This window comes from Gracilinanus agilis, chromosome 1 (genome assembly GCF_016433145.1).
Source record: "Gracilinanus agilis isolate LMUSP501 chromosome 1, AgileGrace, whole genome shotgun sequence".
Taxonomy (NCBI): domain Eukaryota; kingdom Metazoa; phylum Chordata; class Mammalia; order Didelphimorphia; family Didelphidae; genus Gracilinanus; species Gracilinanus agilis.
The window spans coordinates 185,060,008-185,080,370 of NC_058130.1; the positions used below are offsets into that span (position 1 = coordinate 185,060,008).

A 20,363-nucleotide genomic window follows, 5' to 3' on the forward strand; every position below is an offset into this window, starting at 1 on the left:
GGGTGGGGGCGGGGCCTGGCACTCCATCTCTAAAAGGTTCGCCATCACTGCCCTTGGGTAATAGTGATGCAAGGGGCGGGACTAGAGGGAGGAGCATGGGGGCGGGTTTATAGGAGGGGAGGGCAGATAGTAGAAATGGATCGAGGGGACGGAGGAGCAGAGCGATGGGGCTCGGGCTGAATTAGAGTAGTAAAGGTGGTGATTTAAGGTCCGGTGCTAGAGGAAAGAGTGACCATGAGAAGGCAGGGCTAGAATATCAGTGAGCTGAAAGGGCGGGGCTAGAGGATTGAAAGGAAAAGAAGATGGAGCCGAGAATTCTGACGCTAAGAACCAGGTCTGTCCGATAATGCGCCTGATTTTAAATGGGGGAAAGACTAGCCATTTTGATTAGTTCTCTTTAGAGTTTCCGCCCTCTACGGGCATATTAATCTTTAACCATTCCCTCTTCTGTTTTCTTAGAGTCCAAGTTGCAAGAAAACTTGGCGCCAAATGTTCAGGCATTTGGCATTGGCACCTCTGGGAAGAGTCGGTCCTTCGCTAGGGGTCCTCAGCCGGCGCCAAAATTCAAAAGAAACGGAAAAGTGCAGCTCTTGGGGCTGGCGGGAACCCGAGCGTTTGGTCGCCCTTTTTGGGCGTTCTTGGTTCTCCTGAATCAGACCGTTTATCCCGGGGCCGGTTCTCTCCTTCCAGCCCTGCCCCGCGCACGCCTCCAGGTACCAGCGGCCCAGGGAGGGGAGGTTTGGGCCCAGCAGGGCCAGAGGCGGGGCGGGCGTGTATTTGTGGGTGCGCGGGTGGGTATAGATGTCCGGGACTAACTGGCACTGGGGGAGAGGATATGCGGCTAGGTGTCAGCGATATAGAGGGAGAGAATGCGAGCAAGTCAATGTGTGTTTGTGTAATCACAGAAGGTGGAGAAGAGTGGATGTGCAGTTTTTAGGGATGTAGAGCGTAGAAAGATGTTAACGCATATATTTGTAAATACAGTTATAGAGACTCAGAGGAGTAGAGAATTGGCATAACTTCAGATGTTAGGGATTCAGCACAGCGCCTACTGGCATATAGTAGGCGCTTACTAAATACATGTTGAGAGGGAGAATGAGTACATGTTGGTTATTATAAATGTAAGGAGAGACTGAGTTTAAATTGGAATGATGGTAGGCTTAGGTATCAAGTATCTATTCAGAAGGTGGCACAAGTTTTGAGCTGTGGTTTATTTTTTATTTTTTAAAAGGAAATCTTCCTGCCCTTGTTGAGGAGAGAGATTTAGATTTATCATTTGAGCTGGGAAAGGAACATAGAGATTATCTAGTGGCTAGACCTTATTCCAAACCACTCGTTATTATAGGTGAGGCAAATTAGACCCAGAGAGGGGGCAAGAAACTTAGTCATGTCTATAAAGCAACTTGGTGGCAGAGCCAAGAACCTGGACCTTCTGTCTTTTAGTCCCTGTGCCCTTTGCAATAATTTTTCTGGAATAAAATGGTAGTTTGGAAGGAACATTAGATTTGGAGACACTAAGTTTGATGTCCAAATTTGGCCCTGTTATTTCCTGTCTTTGTGACCCTGTAGAAGGCACTGTGGTGTATAAGACTGACACACACTGCCAAAGGAGTGGAAAACAAGGAGCTAAGTGGATTAAATTTGGTCCTCCCAAATTATAAAGGTTAATGTTAGTCGATAAGATGGTTTGGTGTTTCAACTGTGTAGTGACAGCAACATTCCAAGTTTTAGAGTCTGCTTGATTTGTTTGTTTGATTTGTTTACTTGCTTTGTCCAGTTTCTTATCCATAGAACTGATTGGTGACCCATTTGGTGTTTTCCAGAAGTTCTGCTGCCTTCCTTCAAGATAGTGGTGAAAATGCACATCAAGTCCATTATTCTTGAAGGATTTAAATCCTATGCCCAAAGGACAGAAGTCAATGGCTTTGATCCCTTATTTAATGCCATCACAGGCTTAAATGGTAGTGGTAAATCTAACATACTGGATTCCATCTGCTTCTTGCTGGGTATCTCCAACTTATCTCAGGTAAAATAGAAGTAGTGGGATGTTCATCACTTGGAGGACTTTGTTTGGATTGTTAAATGGCAAGCTATTATTGTTCCGAACTCCCTTTCATATTTTTACATTACATTTGCATATTTTTTCTTTTCCTAATAACCTTGTCTTTGAGAGGAGGTGTAAGTGCCTCTGAGCTTGGCTGAAATAACGTTCAGTGGATAGCATTGTATTTGGAGTCAGGAAGATATGGGTTCTAATTTTGCATCAGACACTGTGTGACCATGGATAAGACACTTAAGCTCTAACCCAGAACCTGTTTCTGAGTTCTTTTGGGGATCAAATGTATTATGCATATGGAATGCTTTGAAAATTTTAAAGAAACATATATATATATGTCAGCTGTTGTTACTGAAATATCTAATAGATCTCCAACCTCAAATTTTTACTATCTAATCCATCCTCCATCACTGCCAGTATGATCTTCCTTAAGTTGAGTCTGAAGATGTTATTCTGCTATTCATGATTAACTTTAGTAGCTTCTTACTGCTTCTGGGATCAAATATAAGCCTGCCTTTAATGTTTCAAGCCCTTCAAAAGCTTTTTCCAACCTGCCTTTCCAGCCTTATTAGATATTATTCTACTTTGTGTACTTTATGGTCCAACCAAACTGGCCTTCTTGCTCTTGCTCATCTGTGACAGCCCATCTCCCATCCTTGACTCCACAGGTTGTCCTCTATCCCTGGATTGCAGCTTTAACTCATTTCTTCAAAACTTTGCTTCAGAACTCTGCTCAAGCAATAGCTTCTTTGAAAAGCATTTCTGATTCCTCAGCAGCTAGTATTTCTCTACTTTCAATATTTATTTTGTATATATTTATTTATGTATATGTTGTCTCTGCTAGAAGAATGTAAGCTGCTTCTTGAAGGTAGTGACTTTTACTTTTTGTCTTTGTATCCCTAACATTTAGCATTGTGTCTGGTATATAGTAGAAACTTAATAAATGCTTGTTGACTTACTCTTATTAGTATTTTTCATCTCTTATGTTTCTTTAATGGGAACTGTTCACATAGAAACAGTCCCCAATCAAGTTGATGCCCTTTTAATTTTTTTTTATGTTTAATGTTCTCTTAATTTGTTAAACAGGTAGATAAAGTAACTTTTCTTAGTAATTATCAATATTGATATGTATAGTTAATTTATCATAGGTAGGTTTTCCTATTGGAACTGAAATCTAACTTTTTCCCCCATCAATGCAATGAAATCTTTGCACTTCAAAATTTGTTTACCTTTTACTTTAGGTTCGAGCCTCTAATTTGCAAGATTTAGTATATAAAAATGGGCAGGCTGGGATTACCAAAGCTACAGTGTCAATCACCTTTGATAATTCTGACAAAAAACAGAGCCCTTTGGGATTTGAGGCCCATGATGAAATTACAGTTACAAGACAGGTGGGTATTTACCATGTCTCTGTGGACACTGAAGCACTTTTGTGGCTTCCTGAAAAATGTAGAATTTAAGAGTAATATTGTTATATTTGTAGAGGCTAGAGGCAAAGTCTTTTGTTATAAATTTATCAGTAGTAAAGGGTAAATGATTAAATTGTAGCACTTTATTGTTAAGAAGTTTCAATTAAAATACAATTCAGTCAAGATATCTCTGCCAAGTCATAACTTATTTAAGTATAAATGTCTGGCCTTCTTCCCTTGTCAATGGAGTATATTGAAGATACCTGATTAGCTAAAGGGAGAAGAAAAGTTGGCCTCTGAAGGAGCTACAGGAAGTGTTCAGAAGAACAAGAAGGAAGCTAAGGATGCAGGGACAGTTTGAAGGAAGAGGAGGCTGGGGACAAAATTATAAACTTCACAGACTTAGAATTTTTGAATTGTAGATTTTTAGAGCTGGAAGAAACATTAAAGGCCATTTAATCCATATTTACTGTCTTTCAAATTTTTTTTTTCATTATATCGTGCCATGAGCTTTGTCTAGGTATGGCCTTTTTGTTGTCCTTCAGCTATATGTGGACAGATAGAAATGTGCACCAAGATTCTTCTGTCACAGCTACATATGTTTGCCTTAAACAGGGGAACTGGCTTGTGAATCAGGGGACTTTCATTTTAGTCCTTGCTTGTGACCTTGGGTAAATTACTTCTCTGAGCTTTGGTTTACCTATCAACCAATTTAAGTGCTAAACTAGATGATTTCTAAAACCTTAGTGGTTCTGAAAGTCTCGTTCCAATTTATAATACCCTACTTGATTGTGTTTCTGTTTTGTTTTCAGGTGGTTATTGGTGGCCGAAATAGATACTTAATCAATGGTGTAAATGCAAATAACACCAGAGTTCAAGATCTCTTCTGTTCTGTTGGACTCAATGTTAACAACCCTCACTTTCTCATTATGCAGGTAATCTATGGTTTTTATATTTGCTTTACGATAATTGTGATATATGGATTATCATTGAGTTAGTGCATGATGTAGTATTGGCTTTCCTTCTGAATCTTCACCCATTTTCTGTGATCACCCAGTTTTTCCTCTTTTTTGATGGTGAAGTAATTCCATTTGCCTAGTAGCAAATTTTCATTTGGAATATAAGCTAATTCCTTTCATTGTAATAGCTTCCAGATGAAGATAGATACTTGTGTTGGTACTCTGATATGCCCTCCTCTGTACTACCAGTTAGAATGATTGAATTCTTGAGGTTTCCTAATATTGAATCTTGACACATTTAGATGTTTCCTAAGGAGTAAAAATATTCCTTACTAATATCTTGGTTAGGTTGCATTTATTATTTCTGCCTTTTTGCATTTGTTTGCCATGTTTCTATGCCTTAGTACATGGTCTGTCTTTGTGAATGGTCCTTGTGCTGCTGAAAAGGTGTATTCCTTTTTGTCCCTATTTATTTTTCTCCATATATCTATTAACTCTAATTTTTCTAGGATTTCATGCACCTCTCTTATCTCTTTCTTATTTATTTTTTGGTTCGATTTATCTAGATCTGATAGGGGAAGGTTGAGGTCACCCATTAGTATAGTTTTGCTATCTATTTCGTCCTTGAGCTCCACTAGCTTCTCCTTTAGAAATTTGGATGCTATACTGTTTGGTGCATATATGTTGAGTACTGGTATTTCTTCATTGTTTATACTGCCTTTTATTAGGATGTAATTACCTTCCCTATCTCTTTTAACCAGATCTATTTTTACTTTGGCTCTGTCAGAAATCATGATTGCAACTCCTGCCTTTTTCTCAGTTGAAGCCCAATAGAATTTGCTCCATCCTTTCATTTTCATTATATGTATGTCTGCCTGTCTCATGTGTGTTTCTTGTAGACAACATATGGTAGGATTTTGGTTTCTAATCCACTCTGCTATTTGCTTCCGTTTTATGGGCGAGTTCATCCCATTCACATTCAGAGTTATAATTATCAACTATGTATTCCCAGACATTTTGATTCTCTCTCTTTGACCTTCCCTTTCTTCTTTCACTATTTCCTTCTATACCAATGTTTTGTTTTTAATCAGTTCCCCTAATCCCCTCCCTTATTGTACTTACCTTTCTCCCCTCTCCCTTCCTTTATCCCTCTTATTCTTCTCATAATGCAATAAAAATAGTTATTAGTAAGAATACATGGAGAGGGAAACCAAAAACTAATTGGAAATTAAATAATATGATTCTCCAAAATAAGTTAGTGAAAGAACAAATCATAGAAACAATTAATAATTTCATTGAAGATAATGACAATGATGAGACTTCTTACCAAAGCCTATGGGATGCAGCCAAAGCAGTTCTAAGGAGAAAATTTATATCACTGAGTGCATACAAATTAGGGAGGGCAGAGATTAATGAATTGGGCATGCAACTCAAAAAACTAGAAAATGAACAAATTAAAAATCCCCAGATGAAAGCTGAATTAGAAATACTAAAAATCAAAGGAGAAATTAATAAAAAATGAAAGTAAAAGAACTATTGAATTAATAAATAAGAAAAGAAGCTGGTGCTTTGAAAAAACTGATAAAATAGACAAAGTACTGGCAAATCTAATAAAGGAAAGAAGAAAACCAAATAAACAGTATCAAAGATGAAAAGGGAGACCTCACCTCTAATGAAGAGGAAATTAAGGCAATCATTAAAAACTATTTTGCCCAATTATATGGCAGTAAATATAGCAATCTAGGTGATATGGATGAATATTTACAAAAATATAAATTGCTTAGATTAACAGCAGAAGAAATAGAATACTTAAATAATCCAATATCAGAAAAAGAAATTGAACAAGCCATCAAAGAACTCCCTAAGAAAAAATCTCCAGGGCCTGATGGATTCACAAGTGAATTCTATCAGACATTCAAAGAACAACTAATCCCAATACTATACAAATTATTTGATATGATAAGCAAAGAAGGGGTCCTACCAAATTCCTTTTATGACACAAATATGGTATTGATTCCAAAGCCAGGCAGACCAAAAACAGAGAAAGAAAACTACAGACCAATCTCCATAATGAACATAGATGCAAAAATCTTAAATAGAATACTAGCAAAAAGATTCCAAGTGATCAAGAGGGTTATCTGTCATGATCAGGTGGGATTTATACCAGGAATGCAAGGATAGTTCAACATTAGGAAAACCATCCACATAATTGACTATCAAACTAACAAACAAAAATCACATGATTATCTCAATAGATGCTGAAAAAGCTTTGACAAAATACAGCATCCATTCCTATTGAAAACACTGAAAAGTATAGGAATAGAAGGACCTTTCCTATCTAAAACTAATATCTTGATTAACTGAGGTATTGCTAATAATATTGATTCTAAATATTTTTTATATGTCAGTTCCCTTTTTTCCTTAAGTATCTATTTAGGTGGGATTTTTTTTGGGAAAGAATTATAGATATGAAAAATAATTATCAGTGTAGACATTTATGTTTACAAAAATATATATTTACACATATAAGTATACTTTTTTATATCACCTATATTTTCTAATGTAGCTTCTGCCCACCCAGAGAGCCATCTTTTATAACCAATACTAACAATAATTTAAAAGAATCTCAGTTGAATCAAGCTAATCAACATGACAAAAAAAGTCTGACATTTTGTAGTATTCTGAACCAGAGACCCGTGCCTCTGCACATAACTGGAAGATGCTTCATTGTGTCTCTTCTTTGGGCTACCTTTGGTTATTAAAATTTTACAGTATTTATTTTCTGTTGTTGTTTCTGTTATTGTAGATGTGTGTTTTGTTTTCTGGGTTTTGCTTATGCCACTTTACATCAGTTTACATAAGTTTTCCCATACTTCTCTAATTCATCACAGTCTGTTTCTTATAGCATGGTAGGAATGTTCAGTTATATTCATATATCATAACTCTTTTAGTTATTCTTCAATTAATAGCCATCTACTTTATTTCCATTTCTTCTACCAAAAAATGCTGCTCTGAATATTTTGGCATAGATAGGATCTTTCTTTTTTCCTTTGACTTCCTTTTGGTAAATGCCTAACAGTGGAACATTTCTGTTATAGAATATAAATAGGTATGAGACAAGTTACCTTGGTTACTAAGGGAATGTTAATACAAAGCAATTTTCTTATAGAATAATCTTGTGGTTTGTCTCGGTGTATAGTGCTAGAGCAAGATTTAAGTGTATTGTTATAAAAATTTAAAATTTTTATTCTGACATCAACAAAAATAAAATTTTTTGCTTAAATAATAGAGAAAGAGGATTGTATGAATACCTATTATGTACAGCTTATTTAAAAAAAAGTGATATGTAAATTATGTAATAGGTAAACTATGTAGTAAAAGGTGTAAAATTCAGCATGTTCCAAAACTCTTTCTTGTTAGTATTTCCCTCTGATTTTCCTTTTTTTTCTTTTTTCTTTTGTAGTATATCATTTAAATGCTTTGTTGACTTTTTAAAAGTATACTTTAAAGATGATTTTTGTTTTGGATCATACCAGAAGAAATTGCCTTTAGTTAAATTGGTCCTTTTGTTCCTACATCGTGGTTGAATTAAATATCTAAGGTTATTTATCAACTTTTAAGTGTTATGATGACAGGTAGGTTGGCTTCTCTTGGTTGGTAATAAGTATGATGCTAGAAAATTAACATGATCTTAAACTACATTAACGCGTAGAAAACGAGTAGAAAATTAACATGATCTTAAACTACATTAAGGGGGAGTATGATGTCTAAAAGGAAAAGATAGTTTAGGACACTGTCTTGGTTGTACCATAATTAGAGTATTTTATTCAGTTCTGGATTTCACATTTTACAAAGGATGTTAGCAATTTGGAGAGGATCCAGAGATTATGTCATAAGAGAATTGGCTGAAAGAGCTTGGCAGTTTTGATCTGGAGAAGGGAAGACTTAGGGGGAACATGATGGTTGTCTTCTAAGTGTCTGAAGACTCTTATGTGGAAAAGAAATTAGACTTGTTCTACTTAGTTTTAGAAATCAGAAGTAGGTACAAGTTTCAGAGAGAGAAATTTCAGCTTGATATAAGGAAAATATCAAAGAATGAAATGGACAGCTTCCCTTCCTTTGAGGTTAGGTGACTTCAGAAAGAACCTAGGTGACTATTTCTCACAGAGGTTGTTCAGAGGAATACTGATTAAGTACAGGTTGAGTCACCTCATGTCTTGTATCCTTTCCAACTCCGGAAATCTGTGATCCAGCTTTTTCTCACCAAAATTCATCTGCCTTATGTTTCCAGGATGTTGATAGGCATCAGGAAGTAATCTGTAAGACTGATATTTGGAGATAGCTCCTAGGTTCATATCTTGATTTTGCCATTTAATAGCTTCCTGATTTTTAGTCAAGTCTTTTAATCCCTCCGACTTTTTGTGTTCTAATATGTAAAGTAAAGAATTTAGATGATTTTTTAGAGTCTCATCTGGGTCAAAATACTATGATTTTATTTCAATAGACATTAAAGTATTTCTGACATATGAGATATTGTGTTCAGCAGGAATTTATTACACAAAAAAAATCTCAATTTCTTTATCTCCAAAATGATGAATTCATAGGATCATAGAATTTTAGAACTAGAAGGGACCTTACAGATCATCTATTCTGATGGTTTTATATTATAGAGAGGGAAATTGAGATCCATTGAAGTCAAGTCTTCTTTAAAGTTATACAGGTATTAAGTAGAAGATCCTAGATTTAAAGGCAGGTCTTCTCTCTTCAAATCCAGTGTTTTCTATTCTACCCTGACTGTAAAATTAAAATTTCAATTAAATTTTCTATAATTCTAGTTAAAAGAATACTATATTTTAAAAATACTAGGAGGTCATTATTCAAGGTCTAATAAAATAATAATAAAAAATAATAAAATACCTCTTTTCTTCCAGGAGTTGTGATGGAAAGGGCTTCCTGAAAGGCTTGTTTATTCCTGAGAGTTGAGGCAGCCAGTAAACAAAAAAAAACCATTATGACATTTCCTTCCATTTATATACATTATGTTTTTCCATGATTGCATACTTTGAACATGTTTTTCCATTCCATTTTCAGGGTCGAATCACTAAAGTATTGAATATGAAGCCTCCAGAGGTAAGAGCATTATATAAATTATAAAATAAAAGGGGTTAATGACAGTAATAATCAATTATACCTTAAGTTTTTTAGGACTAGATTTATATTTTGGAGAACATTATATTGGGTTTTTTTATCATTTTTAATGATCTATGGGTAATTGATTTTTCTTTATTTAGTTCTATCCCATATATTAAGAGAACTTTTATAAAAAGTTTGAACTTGTAATTTTAGATTGAGAGCTTCAGTTACTCCTCCTCCCCACCCTGGCAAATAAAACAAATGGGATGATAATAGAGTTTTGTGTGAATGTAGTTCAGGTATCTAGTGGGGCAGCAGGTAGAGTCCTGGGTCTGGAGTTAGGAAAACCTGAATTTAAATCTGGCTTCAAACACTAGCTGTGTGACTCTGAAAGTCATTTAATTGCTGTCTGCCTCAGTTTCCTCAACTGTAAAATGGATTAATAAGCATTTAGCCTCATAGGGTTGTTGGGAGGATCAAATGAGATAATATTTGTATAAGTGCTTAGCATAGTGCCTGGCACATTCGAGGAGGTATGTAAAGACTGATTCCTTTTGTTTTTTTTACCTTCTTCTTGTCTTCATTATTTAACAAGTGGGAGAATCCCTTCTTACTTTAAGTTGAGGACTGTTATGCTTTCTGAAATAACATTTTTGCTTTCAGTGAAGGAAGTAATTCCTGTAATTCAGGAGTCAGCTATTGAAAGGATTGCTGTGTTCATTTTGTAGTAGCATTATAATTATTACATTCTCACTATGCCATATTTAATGTTTTTGAAATTCTACTGTAATGTTTGAAGTTATCCATTTATAACATTGATCCAATGGCATCATCTCCTTTAGTAGTGTTTGCCTCAGAACTTTTCCTATTGATAGGGGAGTAAGAATTATATGGGAAAGATTTACAATGTTACCTTTCAATTAGAGTAGCTTGATGGTAATGTTTAGAGAAGAATGAATGATAAGCCTGAAAGAAGATCAAAGAATTTACCTCTGCTGCTAAAATTGTCTATTAGGAGCACTGAGATGTGCTAAGTAGAGTATTGGGTATCAGATCAAGAACAGAAACTTAAGAGAGTGGACCATTTGAAGATAAAAAAAGATACTAAAAAAAATAGCCTTGATTTGGGTTTGGAATTTAACTTATCCCCAATAGACAAGATGCACATTTACAAGCATGCTCTAGACCAGACTGCAACCAGTGATCTGATTATCTGGGAAGCAATAAAATGTCTTTGGGAAATAAAATACAGCCTAATGTTAATATGTGGTGTTTTAAGTCGGTTTGCAGCTATGGGCAATATGTTTCTATTTAAATTTGACACCACTGTTCTAAGTAATAAATGTGGCTTAGTTGAGGCTCACACAAAGCTTTTTGCAGGTTCATTTTTCTCCTTGCTTCTTGGTGTTTTATATGTTAATGTCCTTTTTTAAAAAGGTCTGAAAAATTTTTGTGTTCTGTTGAAAATGTACTTACATTGAGGGCCTTTATTATTCTTTAAGACCAAAAGAGCTATCTGTACCTTTTGTGATTATACTGAGATAATCACAGATTCTTAAATTTTTAAATATTTACTTAAAACTTTTGCCATTCCAGATTTTATCCATGATTGAAGAAGCAGCTGGAACCAGGATGTACGAATGCAAAAAAATTGCTGCCCAGAAAACTATAGAGAAAAAAGAGGCTAAGCTGAAAGAAATTCAAACGGTAGTTAATATTTTATTAGATAATTCATATAAGGCAACTATTAAGATTCTGTGTTTACAATTCTTCTGGTATAGAAATGGAGAAACTAGGATGGGTTTAGGTGTGATTTTCCCCTTTTATTTCATTTGCCTAAAATTTTTTGCTTTTCCCTGTTATATTTACCCTAATGAAGTTGTAATTCTTAATTTTCTAGATACTAACAGAAGAGATTACTCCAACACTTCACAAATTGAAAGAGGTATGTTTTAAATAGATCAAATGATGCTTGAGGGATTAATTTTAAGACAAGCGATGAGACTCTGAGGTGAAATAACTTGGCTGTGGCCAATGGCGGTGGTTAGTATCAAGGCCAGGACTTAAATATAGGACCTGTGACTCCAAATCTTGAACTCTTTCTGCTTTACACACTTGTTGAAGTTGTAGTCCATTTTAATTCCCTAGGTTTTTTCATGTTACTTTGCTCTCTTACTACAGCTACATTTTATAATTGTACAGTTGGCTTTTATAACCCTAGTTATGATTTGTCCTTATTAAATTTCATTTTGTAAGATTCAGGTCATTTTTCTAATGTTTGATTATTAAGTATATCTGGTACTATGCTTTTTTAAACAGTATAATAACATTCAGTTGGCGATAAGTAAAAAGTTGTATTGATAAAGCTAACAGTTTATTAGAAAAAGAGTTTAATAGGTGATTTTTGCCTTAGGTTCTCTACATGCTACAATGTTAACATTGTAATGTTTTCCCATACATATTAGTTCCAGCTGACTATACCTTTTGTAAGATTAAAATTAATATCCAATGACTCCAAGTATTATATTTTATAAAGTTTATTAATAATCACTTAAAATAGAAAAAAATATAAGAACAAAAATAAAAGCCTGAGTAAAGCCACATGAGAAAAATTCTTCTGCCTGGCACTTGCTCCACCTCCACAAACCGAGATCAGGGTAAAAGAGCAAGAGGGTGGAGCTACACTCAAAATATGAGATTTAGAGTCCAGGAGAGCAAATTCCAATTATACACTTTTATTAGTAAAAATGGAAAAATGTGATTTACAAATTCTATAACATTGTATATGAAAGCTAGTTTTCATCTAACTTCGTATTTTGAGATCCTTTATAATTGAATTTTTAAATTTGTGACTTTCAAAGTTAAAAATTATGCTAAGAAATTGAAATTTTGAGCTCTGACATTTGTGTGTGTGTGTATTGTATGTGCACATTTGTTGTGTTTTTAAATGGTGGAGGGAGAGTTGGAGACCCTCAAAATAGATTCTACTTGAATTTCAGATTTTTCTTTTTCTTATTGGTAACTTTTTTAGGAAAGATCTTCCTATTTGGAATACCAAAAAGTAATGCGAGAAATAGAACATTTGAGTCGTTTGTACATTGCTTATCAGTTTATGCTAGCTGAAGATACCAAAGTACGTTCAGCTGATGAGTTAAAAGAAATGCAAGCCCTGACTATCAAACTTCAGGAAGAAGTAGCTGAGAATGATAAACATATTAAAGAACTTAGCCGTGAAATAGAAGAGTTGGAAAAAAGAAAAGAAAAGGTAAGAAAGCTCAAGTGTGAAAATTAGGTAACTTGTATTACATAGTTAAAAATTACCTTGCAGAGTGGTAGTATGAGATTTCTGTTCTAGAGCCATTGAAAGTGTCTTATACTCTTAACTATTTACTTTAGAGAGGCATAATACAGTATATTAAAAAATTTTTTTACACTTGGGGGCAGCTAGGTGGCTCAATGGATTGAGAGCCAGGCCCCTGGGTTCAAATTTGTCCTCAGACACTTTCTAGCTATTTGACTCTGTTCAAGTCACTTAAACCCCATTGCCTGGCTCTTATTGCTCTTTCGCTGTAGAACCAATACACAGTATTGATTTAAAATGGAAAGTAAGGATTTATTTTTTTAAAAAAATATTTTCACTCAACTTGTCTTATGACTAGAAGATTGTAAAATAGTTGTAGATTTTAAGAAATTTGACTGAGATGAGATGCATTTATTATAGGAAATGGGTAATGTCCTTCAGTCTTTGGAAGATGTACTTGCAGAGGCTCAGAGGGTGAGTATGAAGTCTCAAAGTGCTCTTGATCTTAAGAAGAAAAATATGGAAGGTGAAGAAAAAAAACGCAAAGAACTAGAAAAAAGTATGGCAGAGGTAAGTAGTAGTAACTTTTATTCTGAAACATAAAGTACCCTTTTGGTTTGTTCTCAGTGACATTAACTTTGTAACATAGCATTTTCCAGATATTATATTTTAATGATTACTTAGTAACATTATCTTAACACTAAACATTATAGGGCAAGGTTTCTTAACACATAGCCCATGAACTTGCCTTAAAAAACATTTAGATAATTATATTTCAGCATAAATGTCTTTCATTGTCATCTCATATCTTTTATTCTATGCATTTAAAAATATTTTTCTGAGAAGGGCTCCCCTGGTCTTCACTAGATTCCCTAGGATTTTGTGACCGAAGAAAGGTTAGAATCCCTGTTTTTGGACTACAAAATATAGAAGAAATAGATTTGCTGGTGTTCATTGTGCCATTTGTGAAGCACTGAGCTAGGTACTAGGGAAGGAAAGAGTTGAAAATAAGTCCCTGTCTGAGGAACTTATATCCTGTGATTTTTTTTTTAATTTTTTTTTTAATGATTAACTCAGACATTTTCTTGACTCAGTCAGGGATTTTGAAGTTATCAGTTGTTAAGTACCTATCTGGTTTGGGTTTTTAAAAAAAATCTCAAGTGGATGCTTTATCTGACTTTTATTTCATTAATATTAATTAGGCTAAAAGTTCTGATCACCATTTAAAATGTGATAGATTCTTCAAGTGCTGGAGCCTATCAATAGATAGATCAATATTTTAAGTTATTTTTTCCAATGTTTTAAATTAATGACAATGCTGGTCCTTAAGCTATATGGAGGTTTTTATTAATAAAACCATCGTTCTTCTCCTTAGGGTATGCCTCATCATTATGTCATATATTTTCAATACTAAGCTTAAAATATAGCACTTATCGAGGTAGGCAAAATTTGGAATTTAGGATTTTGTGATTAAAGTCATGATCATGAAATTCCTTTCTAGTATACCATTTTGAAATTGTTATGGAATCTAATGATCTATGATGTTAGGTAAACAGTTTATGTATATGAAGGTTCAGAGAGGGCTGATTTTGAATCAGGGGTTCTGGTATCAAAGTCTGGCTGTTTCATTGTTTCATTGATGTTAGATAAATTTCTCAACCTCTCTGTGTCTCAACTTCCTCATATGTAAAATGAGAGAGTTAAAGTAGACAACTCTACAACGTTTCTTCCAACTCTACTTTTATAGATCTTTGAGTCTAAGTTGACCACTAGGTGATTTGTTTGCTTTTCTCTTTGCACCTTATGAAACTAAGATGGGAAAGTTATGATCCATGTTGATGGAGAGAGAATGTACCCTGGCATATATATTTAATGTATAAAGGAGAGAAATGAATCCCTCTCCTTAAAGCTGTTGGGTTAGATGCTGATTTAGGAAACATGGCTTCACAAATGAAAGAAATTCATTTCCTTGTTAATTATTTTTCCACAAAGGATTCTAAAACTTTGGCAGCAAAGGAAAAAGAAGTAAAAAAGATAACAGATGGATTGACTTCTCTTCAAGAAGCAAGTACCAAGGATGCAGATGCCCTGGCAGCTGCACAGCAGCATTTCAATGCTGTGTCTGCAGGCCTATCCAGTAATGAGGATGGGGAAGAAGCAACTCTTGCTGGACAAATGATGAACTGTAAAAATGACATAAGCAAAGCTCAGACCGAAGCCAAGCAGGTAAAACCAGAAATTAAACAATTAAAAACATGATCAAATGTTAAGGGTTGGACTAGTTAGTCTCTGAGGTCCTTTCCAGTCTCAGGATTCTGTGTGAAGAATTTGAAGGTTGAAGAACATCTTGGTGCAATGGAATGAATATTCGATCAGGGTTTGGTAGACTTGGGCCCTAGTCTCATTTGTGTCATTTACTAGCTGTGTGGTTTTGTTGTTTGTTGGGGCAGCTAGGTGACTGAGTAGATAGAGCATTAGGCCTAGAGTCAGAAAAAACCTGAGTTCAAAGCTAGCCTCAGATATTTACTAGCTTTAACACTTTGCCTCAATTGCCTCATCTCTAAAATGAACTGTAATAGGAAATGGCAATTCATTCCAATATCTTTGCCAAGAAAACAAATCCCTTAATTTTGTTAATATTGGCATCATTTTTCCAATCTCCAGACTCATAATCTAAGTAGTCTTTGATTTGTTCTATTTAAACCATTCTTTCCTGCTCCCCAACTCCATTTTTACTTGGTCAGTACATCCTACTTATTCTTTTTTGTGGGTTATCTTTTGGATTCTACCCATATCATATTTGTGGGACAGTTTGTTGGAATGGAAGATGTTGTATATAAAGAACTTTGCAAACTGTAAAACACCCAATAAATGGTAACTACTATAACCCCCAAATACTCCGATCTATAATTTAAGTTTCTGAGACAGGACTCTAAGCCAATAACTATTTAGTAAGGGAACTGGCCTCCTTTAACAAAAAGAATATCTTTTAAGTTCGAACAATCTGTTAGTGCAATTACCTCTGGACTAGTATGACTCAGAATTTTTATTGGTGAATTGAAATTCGACAGGAACAGGGTAGACTGCAACTAGCTTGTTTTCCCCGGAAACAAGGCAGGGTTGGAACATGTCATGATAGACTCTAGTCGAAGAATTGAGAAGATAATGTTCTTCCTAAGGCTAACCAATCAGGTGAAGCAACTAGAGATAGAGGGCTCCCAAAACAGCCAGGGACTTTTCACCTAACTTTAAGTCTGTGCCATGAGGAATAACCTCTTGACATCCTTTGCCATGAGGAACTTAAATAGTCAAAACTAGGGTGGAGATCTTTTAACTGTAGTCAAATCAGGGGGATGTCTTAAGCTCCATAATCTAACATGTAGAGAACTTAGTCAGCTGTTTAACATAATCTTAATTACTCACAACTGTATTGTGGAATCAGTCAATTGATTATCCTTAATGGCATTAAAGTCTAATTAAATTTAAATTAACTTAATTTAATTTAAATTTAATTTAAAGATTAATGTTCGTTAATGCAAAAGAATTATTTACTACTTCTCTGGAATCATATTAAGCTGAATAATACTGATTGGAAATTAACACAGGGATAAAATCAGTGATTTAGGATGGGCAGAAGTCTACTCAAATAGGATGTGGGTCAAATTATTTTTCATTCTACTAATAGTGTTTTTGTTAATATTAATATTGTTATTTGGAGCTCTGAACTTAATAGACCTGAGCTTGAATTCCAGCTCCAGTGTTTATGAAGTGAGTGGCCATGGGCCACTGAAAGCTGTCTGGGTCTTAGTTTCTTCTTTAAAATGAGGATAAGAAAATTATTTACTTCACTTGGTAGCTGAGGAAAGTTATTTGTACATTTAAAATTGCTACAAGAAGGTGAGTTGTTTATGTTTCCATGCTTTACCACATTTGGACAAGTGTAATAACCTTTTTCTCTGGACCATCTCCATTTCAGTTGATCTTTCCTACCACAAATTTTGTGGAAAGCATTATTGTCTTTATTGCTTTCTTGCTTCAGAATCTATAGTTTTCTGTCACCTATTGAATGAGTTTCATTTTTCTGTTTGGTTTCATTTTTGAATTTTTCATTTCATGTTTGAATTGAACTGGCCCTACCTTCTTTCTTGCTAATCTATAAGAAACTTCTTTATTATAGCTAGGCAGAGTTCCTGGTTGACCCTTCTGGAAATGGAAGAAGCTAGATCATTGAATGTTGAGCTTCTCCCTTTTCTGGAACTCATTTAGCCATCAACCAGGCTTTGCTATACCTATTAAATCTCTATTAGGAATCTTAGAAATATTTGCCATGTATATTTCATGTAATTGCTGGGGACTGATTAATGATCAACATGAATTTGGCTTTTATCCTGAGTAGCCTTCAAAGGGAAAAATACCAGGAAAATTTTCCTTTGCTGTTTCAAAAGATGCTTATCTGTTACAAGTAATTACTTTTAGATTATGAAGTTACTGGGAGTTGTTTCTAGTAATCTGTTTTAGATCTGCTACTCTTTAATGTTTAGCATTACCATTACTCTGCTTTTGCCCCATTTTCCAATCTAGGCCCAGATGAAGTTGAAACATGCCCAGCAAGAACTAAAGACCAAACAAGCTGAAGTTAAAAAGATGGACAGTGGTTACAAGAAAGACCAAGAGGCTTTTGAAGCTGTGAAGAAACTTAAAGAGAAACTGGAAACAGAAATGAAAATGCTAAACTATCAAGGTTTGCATTAATTGTTTATGTTGTGTCAGAATATTTAGACAATTAAAAATAAGGGAGCACTTTATTAGGGGAAATGAGAGTCTGAGAAAAATCATTGATTTTGTTCATGAATTTATCTCATTTCATTCTTCTTTTCTTATGTTCCAATATTGGCAACTAATATTTTAAACTTGTCTTTACATTTCGGTCAAGTTTTGACTTTTAATATAAAATGTCTTTTTTTTTTTTTTAAACTCTTACCTTCCATCTTAGAATCAATATTGTATACAGGTTCTAAGGCAGAAGAGTAGTAAGGGTGAGGCAATGGGGGTTAAGTGACTTGCCCAGGATCACACAGCTAAGAAGTGTCTGAGTTCAGATTTGAACCTAGGACCTTCTGTCTCTAGGCCTGGCTCTCCATCCACTGAGCCACCCAGCTGCCCCCTAAAATGTCCTTTTTAAAATGGTCTTAAAGAGTTTTAAAAAAGTATTTGTTTTAAAAATGTTTTTTGGATGTCTTGTGTCTTTATATCACAGTTATTCTTGGATAGGAAAAAACTCTTGCCCACCTCCAGATTGAACCCTTTCTTATGATTAAAAAAACTTCTCAATTAACCAAAAACACCCCCCTACAGCAACCATATCTGACAAGGCATACAATATTCTGCCTGAATAATTCCTTGTCTCTGCCAGGAGGAGGGGAAGTATGTTTCATTATCCCTTCTTCTGGGCCTCCCCTGGTTTTTTCCTTATTTTTTCCAAAGCTCAGCTTCTAAAAAATTTTTTCATTTTCATTAAAGAAAACATTAATTTGATTATGCTTATTTCATTCTGTAATGTTCAGAGTTCTTCTGAATTCTTCATAATTTCTCATTATACCATAATATTCTATTATCTACTTATATTATGATTTTTAGCTACTTCTTAATCCAATTCTTCAAAAGACTATAAATACTAATTTAAGTAACCCATTACAATTTGAGGGAAACCTCCTTACTGCTTCATTCCTGTTCTAAAGTGTGAATTTAAAGTTCATAAATACCATTTAGGCTTTGAAATACCTTTCATATTCTTTAGGGTTGCACTGAGCATTATTGAACGGTCAGTTCTTATTGGTGATATTTTTTTTGGGACGGATCAAAATTTGCTCAAGTTTAAAACAGGTATATCCATGGGGTAAAGTGAAAATATGTGTGTTTCTTTTTGCAAAATGAGTATTTAATATTTGGCAAAGAGGATTTAAATATATGTTTTTCATTTAATACCCTTCACTAGAAATGTATGCTTAGCTCATATTTATTAGTATTTTATTAGTAAGATGGAATTGCTTCTTTGGGGGACTTTTTATTTTTTTAATTAAGTTGAGTTATATTTTGCTGTTTAGAAAACAAGGAGGAATTTCTGTTGGAAAATCGTCGGCTGCTGTCACAAGATGTCATCAGGCTGAAAAAAACATGTGAAAACACATTTGCCAAGTTTCCCAGTCTTCGATTTGAATACAAGTAAGAGATTGTGAACTTTATTGGCATACATCTTAAAATAAAGAAAATATAGATGGCTAAAGCAACAAACATTCATCAGGCACCTCTAGTAGTAATATCTGTCAATGCCAAGATAATTAAAGAAAACCTTATTTTTATTTTCAGTTCTACACTCTCCCTTCAACTCCTTCCTTGCCCATTAAGAAGGCAAGAAATAGAATAACTATTTTTAATATAAAGTCATGTAAAACATTTCTACATTTGTCATGTTGTGGGGAAAAAGCAAGAGAAAAAAATGTACTTATGTCTTCACTCAGAATCTATCATCAGTTCTTCATCTGGAGGTGGATAGCATTTTTCATCAAGAGTTCTTTGACATTGTTGCTGGCCATTGTGTTGGTCAGAGTTGCTAACCCTTTCTCAGCTGATTTGAATTACAATGTTGCTGTTACTGTATATATTGTTCTATTGGTGATGCTCATATAATTTTATATCATTTCATATAAGTCATCCCAGGTTTTTCTGAAACTATCCCCTTTATTATTTCTTATAGTACAACACTATTCCTTCACAATCATATATTATAACTTGTTCAGCCATTTCCCAATTAATGAGTGTCCCTTCCATTTTCATTTATTTCCTACCACAAAAAGAATTGCTATAAATATTTTTGTATAGACCTTTAGTGGCATTGCTGCATTAAAGGGTGTGCCCTGTTTTATAGTCCCTTGGGAATTGTTCCAAATTATTCAAACTGTGCATGCCCTTTGACTCATTGATACCTTTGCTTTTGTTTGGTAAGAAAAGAGAATGGGAAACCCTCCAAGGCAAAGATCTGACTTTATTATGAGCATAAAAATCCCTAAGGGCAGAGATTTGCAGGTTCCCTGGTTTGAAGCCCAAGACCCCAAATTGCAAAATACTCTTTTGTGGTTTTATGTTTGTCCCCACTCACCCTTCCCACCTTCTCTAGGAAATCCCCAATCCCCTAAGACCTTTTGAAGCCTTTCTGGTTCCTGAGACCTTTGGAGATCTTTCTGGTCTCTATAACCTCTTAAATGAATTAATTGGATATAAAGTATATTATAAAATAGATTTATACTCTTAGGATTAATATAGTAACTCCCTTATGATTAATATGGTAATAAATTTAAGATTATTACTCAGTTACTATCTTGGGTCTACATTCTTAATCTGGTTACACATACAGACTCTTGCCTGGGACTGTATTCTTACTACATATCACACAATTAGGTCCTGTAGTTTTAAGATTATAATTTCATTATACTCTAGCCATTGATTAT

At 34.5% G+C, this 20,363-nt stretch overlaps 1 protein-coding gene across 1 annotated transcript in view; it reads left to right on the plus strand.

Annotated features, from left to right (window-relative positions):
- Positions 1-127: 127 nt before the first annotated feature.
- Positions 128-20,363, plus strand: part of SMC2 (structural maintenance of chromosomes 2) — a 49,192-nt gene continuing 28,956 nt past the window's right edge. The window contains exons 1-13 of the mRNA XM_044657346.1: positions 128-334; positions 460-713; positions 1,824-2,026; positions 3,298-3,447; positions 4,278-4,400; positions 9,516-9,554; positions 11,154-11,264; positions 11,458-11,502; positions 12,589-12,822; positions 13,279-13,428; positions 14,851-15,084; positions 17,440-17,599; positions 18,963-19,080. Of these exons, the coding sequence (XP_044513281.1) occupies positions 1,859-2,026; positions 3,298-3,447; positions 4,278-4,400; positions 9,516-9,554; positions 11,154-11,264; positions 11,458-11,502; positions 12,589-12,822; positions 13,279-13,428; positions 14,851-15,084; positions 17,440-17,599; positions 18,963-19,080 (1,532 nt within the window). The 5' untranslated portion in view covers positions 128-334; positions 460-713; positions 1,824-1,858. The remainder of the gene's footprint in view (positions 335-459; positions 714-1,823; positions 2,027-3,297; positions 3,448-4,277; positions 4,401-9,515; positions 9,555-11,153; positions 11,265-11,457; positions 11,503-12,588; positions 12,823-13,278; positions 13,429-14,850; positions 15,085-17,439; positions 17,600-18,962; positions 19,081-20,363) is intronic.